This window comes from Chiloscyllium punctatum, chromosome 11 (assembly GCF_047496795.1).
Source record: "Chiloscyllium punctatum isolate Juve2018m chromosome 11, sChiPun1.3, whole genome shotgun sequence".
Taxonomy (NCBI): Eukaryota; Metazoa; Chordata; class Chondrichthyes; order Orectolobiformes; family Hemiscylliidae; genus Chiloscyllium; species Chiloscyllium punctatum.
The window spans coordinates 81,487,182-81,507,566 of record NC_092749.1 but is presented as its reverse complement, the minus strand read 5'-3'; the positions used below and the strand labels follow the sequence as shown (position 1 = coordinate 81,507,566).

The window sequence follows — 20,385 nt, the reverse complement described above, 5'->3', positions numbered from 1 at the left end:
ACTTTTACTAGAAAAGGTACCATTGATAGATGATGCCATCTGAGAGATTTCTTTTTGAGAGCCCCTTTCAGATGATATGTGCTCTCCGGTTCGATAGGCAATTAGCTCATTATGTACAGATTTTTTTTAAGGAGCAAAGCTGTTCCATAAAGAGTGACCCTTGGCATTCTGTATTTATTGATCTTGGTAGAAACTTTAATACAACGATGCTTATTGTTCATCACATTGTCTAATATTAATATCTGAACATTTTTAAAGCAAAAACTAAAAAATGTCATTTTCATTGCATGGTACAAACTCTGGGGGTAGTTTGCACAGTTTAAGTGGAAAGGGAACAGCAACTCTTCAGCCTACCACTTCCTGTCTTACATAGCTGATCTTCATTGACTGTACTCCAACTTTCCCTTTTCGTACAAGTTTGAAGTTCACTCCCAAGTACGCAGGTTGCTAAGAAATGTGCTTTAAACTTTTCAAAACTATTTCAGAACAATGATATAATAGCTGTTTTTATTGCTCATTTAGGATAGAGACAGTAAGTATGAGTGAATAGAAAAGCTTCTTTTGTGTACATTTATACAAAAGTTACATTTAAAGTGTTTTTGGAATGGCACGGTGGCTCAGTAGTTAGCACTGCTGCCTCACGGTGCCAGGAACCTTGGTTTGATTCCAGCCTCTGGCGATTGTTTGTCTGTGTGAAGTTTGCACATTCTCCCCGTTTCCTCCCACAGTCCAAAAAAGATGTTCAAGTCAGTTGAATTGGCCATGCTAAATAGTGTTAGATGCATAAGTCAGAGTAAATGTGGGGAGGTGGGTCTGGGTGGGTTACTCTTCAGAGGGTCAATGTGGACTTGTTGGGCCGAAGGTCCTGTTTCCACACTATAGGGAAACTAATCTAATCGTTCTACGATTCTGACAATGCATGCTAGGCCTAGGCCAAGGCCTAGGGTTGCTGTGAATATTATGCATAGCCAGACCTATTGGTATTCCTGATAGAAGTTAATTAATATTACATTGTGGACAATTATGTACTTATGCTGTTTCTAACTTGCATGATAATTCCTGAGTTTCAAAACCAGGTTTGATCAAATAAAGAACAGTTTGTTTCCCACACTGGCTAATGTCCAGTTCCCTGCCTTGTTTCTTTGATCTGATTTTGATGCTGCACATTGCATACAATTAAATTATTTTACTGGGAGCAGCTTTTAGTTTAATTCTGTTTTTGGCATTTTGAACCTACTTATTTTGTGAGTAAAATCATGGCAGATGGAATATAAAGTTGAAAAATATGAATTTGTGTACATTTAGTAGGAGGAATAGAGGAGCTGAATATTATTTAAATGGAGAAATATTACAGAAAGACTCGAAATAGAGGAACTTTGGAGTCCTTGTTCATAAATCACCATAACGCTAGCATCCAAGTTCAGCAAGTTATAGAGAAAGCAAATGGAATGTTGACCTTTATTTCAAAGTAATGGTGTATAAAAGTAGAGGTTAGAGCTCATCATCTAAGGAAAGATATGCTGGTTTTGGAGGCATTCCAGACAGCTTTCAGTGGGCTGATCCCAGTTACAAATGGACTGTCTTACAAGGAGATGTTAAGTAGACTGGGCCTATATTCATTGATATTTAGAAGAATGAACCTTATTGAAACACATGCAATTCTCCAGGGTCTTGTCAAGTTAAAGATTATTTCCCCTTATGGGGAGAATCTAGGAACAGCATAATCTTAAAATAAGGGGTCACACATTTAGCACAGAGACATCCAATAACAGAGTCACGGAGTTGTACAGCACAGAAACATAATGGTCATTCGCGCCGACCAGATATTCTAAGCTGATCCACTCCTATTTGACCCATAAACGCTTTCTATTCATGTACCCACCCAGGTGCTTTTAACTATTGTAATTGTACCTGCCTGAGGCACTACCTCTAGCAGCTTATTCCATACAGACACCATTCTCTGCATGAAGCAGTTGCCCCTCTGGTCCCTTTTACATCTTTCTTCTCTCACCTTAAACCTATTCTGGCCTATATCCTGGGAAAAATACTTGGGCTCTTTATCCTATCAATGCCTGTCATGATTTGGTAAACATCAATAAGATCAACCTCCAACCCTCCAGGTTAAAATAAAAAGTCCCAGACTATTCAGTCTCCCTATCTTGAAACCATCCAATCTCAGCAACATCCTTGTAAATCTTTTCAGAACCTTTTCAAGTTTAACAACATAATGCTTCTCAGGAGGCTTTAAATGAATAAGAGGGGTGGGGGGGAATGTTGGGGGATCCAAAGCGGTAATGCGAAAGAGGAGGCTGAAGCTGGTACAGTAGATAAGGGGAGCAATTCTAATAGTCAAGGCAGACAAGAGCTTGGCAGAGAATGAGGTAAGACTGTTACTCTGCATTTACTTCAGTGTAGAAGGCCTGAAAAGTAAGGCAGATAAACTTGGGGCAATGCTGAGAACTTGGGACAGGGATATCTTAGCTATCTTGGCTCAGGGATGGATAGGACTGGCAGCTTGATGTTCCAGAGTGTAGATGCTATAGGAAGGATAGAAAGGGAGGCAGGAGAGATGGGGAAGTGGTGTTTTTGATTAGGGAGAATCTTATGGCTGTATTTAGGATATTCCTGGGAGATCATTAAGTGAAGTTATATGGATGGAACTGAAAAATAAGAAAGGGATGATCGCCTCGTTGGGATTATATTCTACACATCCCAAGTGGGAAATTGATAAGCAAATATGTAAGGAGATATCAGATATCTGTAAGAAAAATAGGGTTGTAATGATAGGGGATTTTAAGTTGGATTGGGACTGGAAACTTGTTAAGGTCTTGGATATGGAGAAATTTAAGTGTATACAAAAAAGCTTTCTTATTCAATACGTGGATGTACCTACTAAAGAAGGAGCAATACTTGACCTTCTATTGGGAAAAGAGGCAGGGGAAGTGACTGAGATGTCAGTGGGGGAGCACTTCGGGGAAGTGATCATTATTCGATTAGTCTTAAAATAATTAATGAAAAGAATAGTCTTGATCTAAAAGTTAAAGTTCTAAGTTGGAGTAAGGTTACTTTTGAAGGTATTAGACAGGAATTTTCAAACGTTGACTGGCGAAGGCTATTCCCAGGAACAGCATGGTTAGGAATTGGGAGGGCTTTAAGAAAGAGGTAACAAGAGTTCAGAGACAGTATGTTCCTGTTAGTGTGAAAGATGAAGCTAGTAGGTTAAGGGAGCGCTGGGTAACCAGAAAAATTGAGGCTCTGGTCAAGGAAAAGGAGGAGGCGTACATCAGGTATAGATGGCTGGGTTTGCATGAATCCCCTGAGTATAAGGGATTAAGAAGAAAATCAGGAGGGCAAAGAAAAGAGGATGAGATAGCTTTGGCAAATAGAGTTAAGAAGAATCCAGTGATTCAACAAATACATTAAGGTCAAAAGTGTAACTCTGAAGAGAAGAGGATCTGTTAAAAATCAACATAGAAACACAAGAGGTGGATGCGATACTAAACAAATATTTTGCATCAGTATTTACTATGGAGAAGGATATGGAAACGAGGGAATTTGGGGAAATAAATTTGATGGCTTGAAAAGAGTTCATATTACAGAAGAGAAGGTGCCAAAGTTCTTGAAACACAATAAAAGTGGATAAATTCTTGGGACCTGATCAGGTGTTTCCCAGGACTTTGTGGAAAGCTCGGGGAGAGATTGCTGGGCCCCTTGCTGAAATATTTGTATCATCGATTGATGAGGTGCTGGAAGACTGGAGGTTGGCTAATGTACTGCCATTATTTAAAAAGTCTGTAAGGAAAAGACAGAACAATAGACTGATGTCACAAAAGTCTGATGTCAATGGAGCATAGGTTGTTGGAGGGGATTCTAACGGACAAGATTTGAATGCATTTGGAAAGGCAAGGACTGATTAAGGGATAGTCAGTGTGGCTATGTGTGTGGGGAAATCATGTCTGTCTAACTTGATTAAAGTTTTTAAAGAGGTGAAAATGGAAGATGGAGTGTTAGACATTGTCTACAAAGACTATAATAAAGTGTTCAACGAGGTTTATTTATTTGGTCAATTTGTGGAATATAGGCGTTGCTGGCTGGCCAGCCTTTATTTCCCATCCCTAGTTGGCCTTGAGAAGGTGGTGGTGAGCTGCCTTCTTGAACTGCTGCAGTATGGGTTGACTCTCAATTCTGTTAAGAGGGAATTCTAGAATTTTGACCCAGCAACAGTGAAGGAATGGCAATATGTTCCCAAATCAGGCTGAGTGGCTTGCAGAGGAATATATTTGCTGCCCTTGTCCTCCTAGATTGAAGTAATCGTGGGTTTGAAAGTGCCATCTGAGAACGTTTTGGTGAAGTTTTGCAATGTACCTTGTATATAGTGCACACTACTGCTACTGAGTTTTGGTGGTGAAGGGAGTGGATGATTAGGGGCGTAGTGCCAATCAAGTTTGTCCTGAATGGTGTCAAGCTTTTTTTTGCGTTTGACCTGATCTTGTTGTATTTGGAAACTGATTGCTTCTGTGTCTGAGGAGTTGCAAATGATGCTGAATGTTGTGCAATCATCAGCAAACCTACCCACTTCTGACCTTATGATGAGGGAAGGTCATTGATGAAGCAGCTAAAGATGGTTGGGCCTAGGACACATAGTAGACTGGTTAGTAAGGTTAGATTGCATGGGACTTAGGGGATCAATGCTGGATCCACTGCTTTCTGTTACTTTTATTAATGTATTGGATGTGAATACAGAAGGTATGGTTAGTAAGTTTGTAGGTGACACCAAAATCAATGGTATAGTGGACAGTGAGAAGATTCCTGATGAAGGGTTTATGCCCGAAACATCGATTCGCCTGCTGCTCAGATGCTGCCTGACCTGCTGTGCTTTTCCAGCACCACACAGTTTTCGAGTGAGAAGATTATCTCAGAGTACAATGAGACTTTGATCAGTTGGGCCAATGGCCTGAGGAATGGCACATAGAGTTTAGATAAATGTGAGATGCTGAATTTTGGTAAGGTAAACCAGGCCTGGACCAGCATTTGCCAGCATTCTTTCTACCATCTAGAAGAAGAATGTTGTTAATCTTGAAAGGGTGCAGAAAAGATTTACAATGATGCTGCAGGGACTAGAGGGTTTGAGCGAGAGGGAGACATTGAATAAGCTGGGGTTATTTCCCTGGAGCCTGAGTCGTGAATAGGCTGAATAACCAAGGTCTTTTTCCTCAGCCGGACAGTCCAGAACTGGGGGCCATAGGTTTAAGGTGAGAGGAGAATGATTGACTTTAAAAAGGACCTGGGTGGTAACTTTTTCACACAGAGGACTGTGTGTCTATGGAACGAGCTGCCAGAGGAAGTACGATGTTGTGTTCTGAGATAACCTTCACTGTCAACTACACCCACAATTTTGGTGTCATCTGCAAACTTACTAACATAGTAACATACTTCCTATGTTCACTTCCACATCATTTATATAAATGATGAAAAGCATTGGAGCCGTGCCGATTCTTGTGGCACATCACCGATCACAGGTCTCCGGTCTGAAAAATAACCATCTACCACTACTCTGTCGTCTTCCTTCAAGTCAATTTCATATCTAATTGGCCAGCTCCCTTAGATTTCCTATGATTGAAACTTACTAACCAGTCTACCATGGGGGACCTTGATGAACACCTTACTAAAATAAGTGTAGACAATGTCTATCACTCTGCTTTCATCAGTCATCTTTGTCACATCTGTCATTTCTCAGCCCAGCTCTGCATACTGTCAGTGTCTTGTAGCCTGCAGCAGCCCTTAACACTGTCTACAACACCATTGACCTGTGTGTCATCACAAATTTACTAACCCACCCTTCCACTTCTTCATCCAAGTCACTTATAAAAGCTACAAAGAGCAGAGGACCAAGAACAGATCCCTGTGGGACACCACTGGTCACCGACCTTCAAGCGAAATACCTTACATCCACTACCATTTACTGTCGTCTTTTGGCCAGTCAATTCTGTATCCAGACAGCAAGTTTCCCTATAACCCATATCTCCTAACTTACTGAATGAGCCTACAATGGGAAACCTTCTCAAATGCCTTACTGAAATCCAAGTGCACCACATCTACTGCTTGACATTCGTCAACTTATCTCGTCACATCCTCAACCCAATAAGGTTTGTGAGGCATCTTTAATCAAACCATTTTTCCAAATAGTCATAAATCCTATCTCTCAGAATCCTTTCCAGTACCCTGCTTACCACAGATGTAAAACTGACTGGTCTGTAATTCCCAGGGATTTTCCTATTCCTTTTCTTGAACAGAGGAACAACATTCGCCTCCCTGCAATCATCCGGTGCTACTCCCGTCGAGAGTGAGGATCATTGCCAGAGGCTCAGCAATCTCATTCCTCACTTGCTGTAGTAACCTTGGATATATCTGGTTTGGCCCTATCTTGATGCTTCCCAGAATTTCCGACACATCTTCTTTCTTAATCAGTTTGTTCAAGCCTATTAACCTGTTCCACTGTGTTCTCACTATCGACAAGATTCCCCTCTCTAGTGAATACTGAAACAAAAAACTCATTTAGGGCCTCCCCTACTACTTCAGACTTCAGGTACCAGTTCCCTTCACTATCACTGAACTGCCCCACACATTCTCTGATTATTCCCTTATTCCTCACCTAAATGTAGAACGCCTTTGGGTTTTCCCTATCCTTCCTGCCAAGGCTTTCTCGTGCCCCCTAAGTTCACTTTTGAGTTCTTTCCTAGCTATGCTGTAATCCTGTAAAGCTATGCCACATCCTTGCTTCCTTCTTCCTCTTGACGAGAAGCTCCTCTCCTCTTATCATCCAAGGCTCCTTCACCTTACGATTCCTTGCCTGTCTCAAAGTTAAAAATCACACAACACCAGGTTATAGTCCAACAGGTTTAATTGGAAGCACACTAGCTTTCGGAGCGGCACTCCTTCATCAGGTGATAGTCATCAGGTGACTGTCACCTGATGAAGGAGCGCTTCTCCGAAAGCTAGTGTGCTTCCAATTAAACCTGTTGGACTATAACCTGGTGTTGTGTGATTTTTAAGTTTGTACACCCCGGTCCAACATCGGCGTCTCCAAATCTTGCCTGTCTCAGTGTGACAAACTTATCCAACACTTGCAACAAGTACTCCTTAAACAGCCTCCATATTTCTATTGTGCATTTCCTGTAGAACAATTGTTCCCAATTTATATTTCACAGCTCCTGTCTTAATAGCAGTGTAATTTCCCCTCTTCCAATTACAGAGGAACCTCGATTATCTGAATGAGATGGGCGAGCACTATTTTTCGTTCAGATAATTGAATATTCAGCTTAGTGATTTCCTCTGGGGGGGCTTGGAGTTTTCTGTGAAGTCTACTCCCCGTTCAGGAGACTAGGCAGCAGCACACTGCGCGAACCCTCGCCCCACCTGCTCATCCCACTTTTTAGCTTCCAACCCAACTCTCTGAAATCACTTTTTAGATCCTTTTCCTAGCTATGTCATTGGTGTCAATGTGCACTCCGACTTCTGGCTTCTCACCCTCCTCCTTCAGGATCTTGTAGACTTGGAGGTATCCCGGACTCTAGCACCTGGGAGGCAACATAGCTTCTGTGACCACAGAATCTCCTGTCCATTCCTGTAACTATTGATCCTCCTACCACTAGGACCTTTCTATTCCCCCCCCCCCCCTCCCTTCTGAGCCACAGAACCAGGCTTAGTGCCAGAGACCTGGCCAGTATGGCTTTCTCCTGGTAGGTAGGCCCCCTCAATGCAAACAGTATACTTATGTTGAAGAGAACAGCCACAGGGGATCCCTGCATTATCTGCCTATTCCCTTTCTGTCCCCTGACTGTAACCCATCTACTTTTTTCCTGGACCTGAGGTGAGACTACCTCCTTGTAACTCCCTCTGACTATTACCCCCTTTGCCTTGCTAATGATCCAAAGTTTATCCAGCTCCCTACCGTGGTTTCTGAGGACCTAGAGTTGGGTACACTTCCTGCAAATTAAGTCAGTGGGGACCCTTACCTCCCACGTCCTACAGGAGGAGCATGCCACTGGACTAGCATCCATTCCCACTGTTCTGAATTCCCAAAGAGATTACTGAAAAAACTAGTAACCTTACCTCATCAGCACACAGAACCTTTTTTTTTGGGTGGGAGACTCTAAAGTAGTGTTTTGGGTAAAGCAATCACACAAATATATTACCTCACTTACTTACTCAGCAGTTCCGTGTCTACTCCTGTTCAGCATGTGCTCTGCCTATTCACGAGATAAGTTACTAATGTACCTTCTCAGCAGCCCCATGGCCCTCGCTTTCACTGCTCCCACTGCTGCTGCAAAAATGGAAGCTGCTGATTCTGAGTTAAGTTTTTATTGGGTGGAGTCTATAGTATAACCGCAATAAGGTGATCATTTTTTTTACTTCTCAGTTCCACATAACTTCATTAGATGCTCCCTCAAGATTATCTTCCTAAGTACAGCCTTAATGTCATCCTTAACCAAAATACCACTCCGCCTTCTCTCTTGACCTCCTTTCAACCAATCCTATAGCATCTATAGCCTGGAACATTAAGCTGCCAGTCCATCGCATCCCTGAGCTGCATTTCTTTAATAGCAATGACATCCCAGTTCCATCTTCCTAACTATGGCCTAAGTTCATCTGCCTTACCTGTTAGGCCTTTTTATAGAGATCTACAGTACAGGCAAAGGCTCTTTCGGTGCATCATATCCAAAACAACCACATGACTATTCTGCTCTCATTTTGTGGCATCGCCTTCTATGCCTTGGCATTGCAAGTGCACACCTAAATACGTTAATGTTATGATGAGGTTTCTGCCTTTCCTTCCAGGCAGTGAGATTAAGATTTAAACCACTTTGTGTGATTAGATTTTTGTCACTTCTGTTCTAAACCTTTTTCCCCTTAAATTTACACCCCTGGACTTTGATCTGTACATTAAAGGGAAAAGTTTCTTCCTGTCTACCCTATCTTTGTCCCTCATAATTTTAAACATGTCAATCCTGTCCCCTCTTAATCACCTCTGCTCTAAGTAAAACAATCCTAGTCTGTTTAATCTCTCTTCATAATAGAAACTTTCCAGCCCAGGCAACATCCTGGTAAATCTCCTCTGCACTCTGTCCAGCGCTATTACATAATGCCTTAGCTGTGGCATAACAAGTGCATAACCTCCCTGCTCTTAAACTCTATGCCTTGGTGAATAAAAGTGAGTATTCCATGTGCCTTTTTGACCACTTTATCTCCCTGTCTAACTTTACTTTATGGGACCAGTGTGCACCAAGTATTTGCACACCAAGGTCCCTCTGATCCTCGAAGTTTCTTGAGTCCTATCATTCATCATGTATTCCCTTGCCTTTGTTTGTCCTTCCCAAGTGCAATACCTCACATTTATCTGGATTAAATTCCATTTGCCATTGATCAGCCCATCTGACCAGCCTGTCTATGTCTTCCTATCTCCAGGCTAACCACCTCACTATTTGCCACTCGCCAATTTTTGTACGTTTGCGACCTTACTGATCAACCCTCCTTCATTCAAGTCTAAATCATTTTATATAAAGCATCTACAACAAGGGCCCCAACACTGACCATTGTGGGACGCCACGGTTCCTGGACTTGCAGTCAGAATAACACCTCTCGACTATCACCCTCTGTTTCCTGCTACCAACCAATTGTTGATCCTGTGTGCCAAATTCCCTTGGATCCCATGGATTCTTATCTTCGCTATCAGACTCTGATGTGGAACATTATTCAAAGTCTTCTGACATCCGAGTAGAGTATATCAAAAGCATTGTCCTCATGTACACAACTAGTCACTTCTTTGGAAAATTCAATCAAGTTGCTTAAGTGAGACCTGCCTTTAACAAAAGCATGCTGACTGTTCTTGATTAATCCCTGCCTCTTTCAAATGCAGATTGATTCTGTCTCTTAAAATTGCTTCCAAAAGTTTCCCTACCATCAAGGTTAGACTGAACATGTTAAGGTTTCCTAGTTTATCCTTTGCTTCTTGAATAATAGTATCACATTGGCTGTCCTCCACTGATTTGGCACCTCTTCTGTGGCTAGGGAGGAATTGAAAATTTTTGTAAGCATCTATGCTATTACCTGCATGCCTGACTCAAGATCTGGGATGCATTTCATCTGGGCCTTGAGGATTGTCAACTCTAAAGCTTGCCAGACATTCAAAGACAAAAAAAAACTGCAGATGCTGGAATCCAGAGCAGACAAGCAGGAGACTGGAAGAACACAGCAAGCCAAGCTGCATCAGTAGGTGGAGAATTCAACGTTTTGGGTATAACCCTTCTTCCGGAATGGAGGTGAGGTTAGAGGGGTGCTTCAGAAAAGGAGGTGTGGAGCATGGAATGGTGAGGTAGTGATAGGTGAACACAGGTGGTAGGTACGACCTAGTTGGTAGATGGCAGGAATGAACCTCCTCTATACCTGTGATAATTTATTCAATTGTATCACAGATAGAGTATAAGCAACGGTACAGCGCAAGAATGGCCTGCCAATGGCTGACACATGGCTTCTAAACTAAAAGCTTTTTGCTTAAAAGTGGTGTGTATACCTCAATTCTTTGCATGTTCATCTATCTGTCAGTATGCCTCTTAAATGTTGCTATTGTATCTGACTCTGCCACCACACCTGACAGCCCATTCCAGGCACTAATCACCCACTGTGCCTTAAAAAAAATGATCTCACATCTCCTTTAAACTTACTCTCTTTTATCTTCAACCCATGTTTCCTAGTAATTGATATTTCTATCTTGGGAGAATACTTTGACTATACATTTCATCTATTTTGTAAACTACCTCTAGGTTGTTCCTCATCCTTCAACATTCAAATGAAAAGAAACCAACTTTGTCGAATCTCTCCTTATAGCTATATATGCTTCAAACCAGGCAACATCCTGGTTTGATTTGATTTGATTTGATGTTTTTGTTGTCATAGGGACCGAGATACATCATTCTTTTGGTGTGGTGACCAAAACTGCACATGATATTACAAACAAGGTCTAACTACAGTTCTGCACAACTGTAACATGACTTGCCAATTTTATACTCTGTGTCATCCCTTTCAGTAATGATGCTGACCCAAAGTGTTCCTCTGGTTCCACTTGCAAGTTACCACTGTGGTCTTTAATGGGCCTCTTTGAGTTATTATCCTTTTGCTCTTAATGCACCTGTAAAGCATTGGATTTTCCTTTTGTTTTACTTTCCAATATCCTTTCAGATTCCTCTTTAGCGGCCCCAATGTCCCTTTTAAGTTCTCTCTTGCACATTCACTGATGAGATGGAATTTCTAATCTGAGAAGATAGTTAACATGTGAGATTCATTATCATGGAGTGCTGTCAAGACTGGATAATTAAGCATATTCAGGGCTGAGATAGACATTTTTTAATCAGTAAGGGAATCAGGGTTGTGTCAAAAAGACAGAAAGGTAGAGTTGAGGATTGTCAGATCACACCATGATCTCACTGACTGTAGGAGTAAAGTTGATGGGCTGATTGCTCAACTCCTATGTCTTATGATCTAAGAAGCATTAAGTTGGATATGTTAAGTCTTGCTTTAAGATTGGTACACACAGATCATATTGCACCTTTTTAAAAAAAAGCCTTTTTAAGCCTAATAAGGTGTACAGAGTATACGTTCACTTCTAAATTCTCTTGTGGCAAGTTGATTTGTCCAGATATTTTTAATCTTAGAACAGATTATCCCTGTTATTTTCACATTGTCATTGCTGATGTTAGTTCAGATTAAGTACATATAGTGATATGCATAACTCATGACTTGAATCATTGGAAATTTTGAAAAGTGTTTTGTAACAGGAAACAATAGTTAATTCAGTTCTGCACATTTGACCTCAAGCCCGTCTTGTACTCTCCATATAGAATATTCTGTAACTGGTTATCAATGTAAATATATTTGACAGGTTTTACAGAACAATGCAAAGTACCAGGTGGTCCCAAAGAAGCTAACTATTGGCAAGCGGTTGGCCCAGTGTCTTCACCCAGCACTGCCCAGTGGTGTCCATCGAAAAGCACTAGAAACCTATGAGATCATCTTTAAAATCATTGGCTCTAAAAGACTGGCCAAGGATCTTTTCTTATACAGGTGGGCTATATATTAGTTGTTTTCAGAAAACCAATAAGAATTGCATTCTTGAAAGGTGGAGATCTATGAGCAGTTATGGCCTGTGGATCACAAATAACCCAAATGAATATTACAGAAAAAAACGATATATTGATGAAACGTCTCAATTTTCACTTATTGGGATAAACGAAAGAATGCTAGGTTTCCAATAATCACAATTTATGCAACTCAGTAAAAGGATTTTCATCAGTTGGCAAATCAGTCTTGATTGATGAATATGTTATCACTGAGAAATCGATAGAACTTAGAGGCTTCCCAAATTCTTGGATAATTAAAAATATACAAAAGGTTTAAACCTGTTTGCAGAGAGTGGTACTCTGCATCTGTAAGTATGTCAGTTCCAGTAAATGTAAGTGAGCCATGGTTAAACTTGATTAATAATTTTTATTGGTTGTTAGTGTACTTAATACCATGCTTAAGCTTGTTCAGAAAGTGTTGCAAAATTGACGAATCATATTGAAGACATTTAGCGGACTGGTTAACAATGTTTTATACTGTGACTATTAAGGGTAACTGAAGATGCGTATTGTTCCAGTACATAATGAAATTCATACAGTATAAATTATTGTAAGATGGCATCATTCAGTTAGTGGAAAGCTTCTGATAATCTGTCAAGTTTGAAACATAGCTCAGCTACTGTTGCTAGCAGTGACTTACTTCTGGGTGAGTTTGTTCAAGTCTTGCCCTATTTAAAATTATTTGTGAGTCGTACTTCACTTATTAAGAACAATTTAAGATACATTTTGTTTGATTCAATTAGCTAGTTGCTATAATTGACTGGCAATGAAATTCATACAGAATATTGCAGATGGTTTGTGAGGTAGAGAACCTTTTTAATGCACTGATGGCCTCAGTCAAATTGAGTCGACTTTCCAACTTAATCAGCATCCTTTTCACTTGTAATGCAAACATTGTGAAGATCATTTGAAATTTGGCATTTGGTGTTTTTCCTGATGAGCGCAAGAAGGAAAGCTTTAGCAGCATGTCTCTTTTCTCAGCAGTGATCAACATGTAAAGCAATTCATTTGAATGTAAAACTTGTGTAATATTGCAACAGCGATTGTTACTCCATTAGATTTAAGATTGTTATGGAAAAGGACAAGGATTTGGCCTGTAATCAAAGTTATTAATGGGGTGAAGGCATTGATTTTGATGAGATCAGATATGATTTGACCTGAGGCTGAAAGGGAATGATGACCCTTGGAATTAGGTAGTGCATTAACATGAGTAAGAGGACAAGACAGGCAGAGCGAGAATCCCCTGTGGCTATTTCCCCGAAAAGCAGACATGCAGGTTGAGATACTGTTGAGAGGAATGGCCTCTTGGGGCCGGGGAGGGGGGGGAAACAGCCAAATTTGTAGCACCAGTTAGCTCGCTGCAAAAGGGTGGAGCAAAAAGTGTGGAAATGCAATTGTCTTATGTTATTCAATTCATTTCTGTGGCTGGAAATGAATATAATATTAAGGAAAGATACTAGCTCAGACAATGTAGAATCTGTGTGAGTGGAAGTGAGAAATTGGCATGAAAAAGCGATACACTTGAGGTTTGGGAGCAAATTAAAGTCCACAAAAGAGGAACCATGGGATTGATTAAGAAAAGGAAAATAGAGTATGAGGCTAAATTTTTACAGCACAAAACAAAGCTGACTGTAGAAGTTTATAAAGATTGGTGAAAGCTACTGAAGATCGATTAAAGTCAGAAACCGGGAAATTTATGATCAGGAATAATGAAATGGCTGACTATCTACTTTGCTTCTGCCATCACAATGGGTCATGAATAATGCATAGAAATGACAGGGATCACGGGGTTTAATGAGATGGAGGAACTGAAGAATATCTGTATTAGTAGAGAAATGATTAAGGTGAAATTGATGGGAATGAAGGCTGATAAATCCCTAAGATCGGGTAATCTATATCCCAGAGTAGTTAAGGAAGTGGCTTTAGAAATAGTGAATGCATTGGTTGTCACTTTCGAAACTTCTTTGGACTCTGGAGCAGTTCCTAACAAATTGGAGGATAGGTGGAATAAGCTCACCATTTATTAAGAAGAGTGATAAAGAGAAAACAGAAATTGTAGGCCAGTAAGATTTTATAAGCAAAGCACTTAAAAAAACGGTAGAATCATAGACAGCATGGATTTGCAAAAGGGAAATCGTGCTTGATGAATCTACTGGAATTCTTCATGGATGTGATGAGTAGAATTGATCAAAGGAAGCCAGTGAATATTGTTTGTTGTGAAAATCCTTCTGAAATTCAAAATGTCCCACAAGAGATTAATGTGAAAACCTAAACTGCATGGAATTGGGTAGTGCATTGATATGGGTAAAAAGTTAGTTAGCAGCAGGAAAGAAAGATTAGAAGTAAATGGGCCTTTTTCTGAATAGCAGGCAGTGTTTCGTAGGTTACTACAGGGACGGGTACTAAAACTTCATTTATTTACAGTATATTTGATGTGGAAAATAAAATGTAATGTGTCAACATTTGCAAATGAGAGAAAGCTGGGTGAAAGGGTATGCTGTGGGGAGAATGAAAAGAGGGTAATGTGTAATTTGGACAAGCTGAGTAGGCAAAAACACTTTAAAGCACCTAAGAATAAGGCCTCTTTGTTCAGCAACACTTCCCAAGACCTTACCATAAAGTGTATATGTCCTTTCCAAAATGCACCACCTCGCATTTATCTAAATTAAACTCCATCTGCCCATCCTTGGCTCATTGATCCATCTGATCAAAGTCCCATTGTACTCTGAGGTAACCACCTTCACTGTCCACTACACCCCCAATTTTGGTGTCATCTGCAAACTTACTAATTATACTTCCTATGTTCATATCCAAATCATTGATAAATGGCAAAAAGCAGTGGACCCAGCACCATTTGTGGGCGGCACGATAGCACAATGGTTAGCACTGCTGCCTCACAGCGCCAGAGGCGACTGACTGTGTGGAGTTTGTACATTCTCCCATGTTTGCGTGGATTTCCTCCGGGTGCTCCAGTTTCCTCCCACAGTCCAAAGAAGTGCAGGTCAGGTGAATTGGCCATGCTAAATTGCCCATAGTGTTAGGTGAAGGGGTAGATGTAAGGGTATGGGTGGGATGTGCTTTGGTGGGTCGGTGTGGACTTATTGGGCCGAAGGGCCTGTTTCCACACTAAATAATCTAATCTAATCAATCCTTGTGGTACACCACTGGTCACAGGCCTTTAGTCTGTAAAGCAACCCTCCACCATCGCTCTCTGTCTTATACTATCAAACAGTTTCTTAAATATCAGTCCAACAAACAGCCCATCTTCTACCAGGCTGTCATTCAACTAGCTTTAGGTCTAATATTGGGAGAAGAACAAATCCTTTCTACAAACAGTTGAAATTCCTTACATTGTTTTGTTTCTCACTGATTTAAAGGTTCGATGTTTATTTTTATTTTTTGGAAGGCTTCAAATTCTGGTTGCCCTGAGCCATGATAAGTCATGATTATCTGAATTATTACTGCATGATGGAAGGGCAAAAGATTCAGACTGACTGGATATCTTGTTCAAAGAGGTGTCATAGGTATAACAGACCAAATGGCATCTCTGCTGTACTGCGAAGTTATATTTGAAGTTTAATCATTTGAGAATGAGAGCAATTCATTCAGCACTCCTACTTTTGACTGTCATCAAGCAACAGTGTGTGACGGTGCGTGCATGAAATTGTGCATTTCTTGGTGAGCGATTGTGTCTCTCTGCCATCTGCCTGTGTGCATGTTTGTAGGAGTGTATGTAAGCACATTAGTGTACATGTATTTGCACATGTCTGTGTCAATGACTTTAGGAGATCAAGAAAACAGCTGCAACCTAGTAACAAAAAAGTAAAAGCTGTAATTAACCGTATGGCCCTTTAGATTAGATTAGATTAGATTAGATTACTTACAGTGTGGAAACAGGCCCTTCGGCCCAACAAGTCCACACCGCCCCGCCGAAGCGCAACCCACCCATACCCCTACATTTACCCCTTACCTAACACTACGGGCAATTTCGCATGGCCAATTCACCTGACCTGCACATCTTTGGACTGTGGGAGGAAACCGGAGCACCCGGAGGAAACCCACGCAGACACGGGGAGAACGTGCAAACTCCACACAGTTAGTCACCTGAGGCGGGAATTGAACCCGGATCTCTGGCGCTGTGAGGCAGCAGTGCTAACCACTGTGCCACCGTGCCGCCCACTTTAGTCTACTGCACTATTCATTATGATCATGCCTAACCTTTTACTTCAGCTCCCTGTTACTATCTCATCCTCACATTCTTTTTATGTGCAAAAATCCAGCAATCTCAGTCTTGAATGTACTCCATAACTGAACAGGGCGAAAGTGAGTACTGCAGATCATTTATATAAAGGATGAAAAATAGTGGACCCAGTACCGATCCTTGTGGCACTCCACTGGTCACAGGCCTCCAGTCTGAAAAGCAACAGTTCACCACCACCCTCTGTCTTCTACCTTTTGAGCCAGTTCTGTATCCAAATGGCTAGTTCTGAAGATCTTGACCCACGAGAGGGGTCCCTCGGTTCTGCGATTGGTCAAATAAACACTAGCAATTCGGTCTGGTTCTGTAAGATTTCACCCTTTATTATCAAGGCCGGGCTCAGGTTGTCCAGCGACACAGAAGTTAAACAGAAACTGTGTGAATGGCTTAAAACGAGAACAATTTTTATATGGTTCATAAGAAATAGTACAGCCTTAATTACAGAGCAAATCCAATAAAATGTAATTAAACGACATATATATAAAATAAAATGACATTGAGTAGCAGGTTAGCCCAATGATATTTCCTGGGAACCAACTTTGTTTTGCAGATTTTATCTCTCTGCACCTGCATCTACAAGGTGAGTTAGGATGGTTAGTAATGTCCTATCGAGCTTCGTTAATTCCATACTGTGACGGAAGCATTGCCTGTTAACCTTTGGTTCTGTTAGTTCTGGAATGCAGCTTTTAGCAGGGTAAAAAGCCATTTTAAACAGAGTTGTCAATTTGCACCTAGAAGTTACTTTGTTACTTGCATTAAGATGCTATTTTGTTGTTAGTAAAGGCATGTATTAAATGGTTGCTCCTGACAACAGCCTAAATCCAGATTTTAGATCCTCACTCCCAGTATTCCATGAGATCTAACCTTGCTAACCAGTCTCCTATGGGGACCCTTGTCAAACACCTGACTGAAGTCCATATAGATCAGGTTACACACAGCATGAGGCAACTTATTCGTAGAATAGTTTTAGTACAGAAGGATGCCATTCAGTTTGTTGTGTCCTCTCTGCAAGAATAAGTCACTGGCTTATTTCCATAGCCTTGCAATTATTTTCTTCATCCAGTTCGTTTTTGAAAGCTTCAATTGCATCTGCCTCTTGGTCCGTACAGGTTGGAAACATTTGTTAGTGCTTCTGCAATTGCATTCTTTCTTCTTTCAGCAAAGGTTTAGATCATAGATTGCTTACAGTGTGGAAACAGGCCCTTTGGCCTAACATGTCCACACCAACTCTCTGAAGACTATCCCACCCAAACTCATTCCCCTACATTTACCCCTGACTGATGCACCGAACCTACACATCCCTGAAGACTATAAGCAATTTAGTGTGGACAATTCACCTAATCTGCACATCTTTGGATTGTGGGAGGAAACCGGAGTACCTGGAGGAAACCCACACAGACACAAGGAGAATGTGTAAACTCCACACACAGTCGCCTGAGGTTGGAATTGAACCCAGGTCCCTGGTGCTGTGAGCCATTGTGCTGCCCCAATATTTTATACAGGCATCGAAACCCTTTTAAGAGGCTGTTATTGGCTAATTAGTTATTAGCACATGGGTGATTTTGGTATATTGTAGGTGGACAAGCTGAGAATAGTTCACAGGTTGGTGCAACATTGAGGGCTGAAGGGCCTGTTCTGTGCTGTATTGTTCTATGTTCTAAAATTGTAAAATTTCTTGTGACAGTGGTAGTGCACCATTGCCTGGGTCAGAAAGTTTACGTTCAAGTTCTACCTGTCTTGGAGGTGCCATAGCATCTGAACAGGTTAATTAAAATATTTAAGTAGAGCAGAAACGATGGTTGGTCACATTAATGGTAGTTATTAGTGAAGTTCTATGCTAGTTTTTGTGGGAAATTATGATCAAGTCTAGCTATCATGGCTATCTTGCCCTGTAGAGTATATGGAGATAAAAGATTGTAAAAGACAAAATTTTTCAGTCAAGGACATTTGATACCACCATCAGCGGACTTGGACTTGTACTTGTACTAAAATCATGTAAACCACCACTCAATGCAATATGTTACAGAAGATTGACCATTGCCATGCATTGTGTACACTTTTGTGGAGTGGTTATGAAATTGGAGCAATAATGTTGCTTTGGAAATAGGAAAAGAAATAGAAATCCAACTACTTCATTAGGCAGGGGCTCCTGCTATCACTATGCAGCCTGCGCTAATTACCACTTCAATCCTGTGCAGTCTGGTTAACACTTCACAGCCTGTGAAGCCACACTGTTAAAACAGTTGGGGATAAAAGAAGAGGTCTATTTTCTTGTCAGGGCTATTGTCTTGACAACATCAGTTGCATTGAGAATTGGTAGAATTAGATCAATTTTCCAGTTGTGGATTCCTTCCAACAGAAACAAACGGGTGGATCTTCATTTAACATGCTGATTTGGTTGTAACACTACCTATGTTGAAGTTACTTGGTGGACTTCAGTTCGTATGCTCATTAATGAGAAATAGCTGTTTAACTAAAGTACAGGAAGGCTGAAAGTGGTTTTAAAACTATATTTATAAAGAAATTGCTGCCTTTCAGAGAGGGATTGGAAAACTGATTTTGGATGTTTGGAAATTATTCTTTCCTCAGCTCTGGCCTTTTCCCTCTTCTTGTCAATGCGGCTATGTCTGTCAAACCTGTGCTGTTGAGCTTATATGAAGTCTATTTCTTGCCTCTGGGTAAGACTCTGAAACCAGGACTGCAAGGACTGTTGACTGGGGTGTTGCCTGGTCTGGAAGAAGGCTCTGAGTACTACGACAGGTGAGTAGATAATTGAATGTACATATAATGAAAATGTCCTTGGGGGTGAATGTTACTGTTTGTTTCATGTCTGCATTACATATGTTTAGCTGAGGAGCCTTTTTAATGAAAATAAATGCTGAATATATAGTCAGCGCTAATCTAGTATTTGTAATAAATTGTGTAAAGTGATTACTTGGTGAGAAATTGTATAAATATTTTAGCACTTGTGAGATTTGTTTTTAGACTTATTATATAGCAGATAAGTTCCATAATAATTATAAAGTGAATTTAAACATCTCATTGGTTAAAAATGAAAAAAATACAAAATAACACAATAAACAACGCAAGTATGATCTTTTCATGGTTCTAAGTTATGCCGAATAGCTTCATCTTCTACCAGATTTACTGACCGCTGCATTTTAAAACTCATCTTTGAGTTAGTCATGCATCCTTTTGAAAACAGTCAAAGAGATGTACAGCATGGAAACAGACCCTTTGGTCCAAACCGTCCATGCCGACCTGATATCTCAACCCAATCTAGTCCCACCTGCCAGCTCCCGGCCCATATCCCTCCAAACCCTTCCTATTCATATACCCATCCAAATGCCTCCTAAATGTTGCAATTGTACCAGCCTCCACCACATCCTCTGGCAGTTCATTCCATACACGTACTACCCTCTGCGTGAAAAAGTTGCCCCTTAGGTCTCTCTCATATCTTTCCCCTCTCACCCTAAACCTATGCCCTCTAGTTCTGGACTCCTAGACTCCAGGGAAAATACTTTGTCTATTTATCGTATCCATACCCCTCATAATTTTGTAAACCTCTATAAGGTCACCCCTCAGCCTCCGCTCCAGGGAAAACGGCCTCAGCCTGTTCAGCCTCTCCCTGTAGCTCAGATCCTCCAACCCTGGCAACATCCTTGTAAATCTTTTCAGAACCCTTTTCAAGTTTCACAACATCTTTCCGATAGGAAGGAGACCAGAATTGCACGCAATATTCCAACAATGGCCTAACCAAATGTCCTGTACAGCCGCAACGTGACCTCCCAGCTCCTGACCAATACTCTAACCAGTAAGGGAAAGCATACCAAATGCCGCCTTCACTACCCTATCTACCTGCGACTCCACTTTCAAGGAGCTATGAACCTGCACTCCAAGGTCTCTTTGTTCAGCAACACTCCCGAGGACCTTACCATTAAGTGTATAAGGCCT

General features: G+C 41.0%; 1 protein-coding gene across 8 annotated transcripts in view; it reads left to right on the top strand.

The window, feature by feature from the left end:
• The window catches only part of dop1a (DOP1 leucine zipper like protein A), a 344,210-nt gene that overhangs the window by 25,124 nt on the left and 298,701 nt on the right, over positions 1-20,385 (top strand). For all 8 annotated transcript variants that reach the window (XM_072581124.1, XM_072581119.1, XM_072581125.1 and 5 more), the window contains exons 4-5: positions 11,936-12,117; positions 19,021-19,191. In XM_072581124.1, the coding sequence (XP_072437225.1) occupies positions 11,936-12,117; positions 19,021-19,191 (353 nt within the window). The remainder of the gene's footprint in view (positions 1-11,935; positions 12,118-19,020; positions 19,192-20,385) is intronic.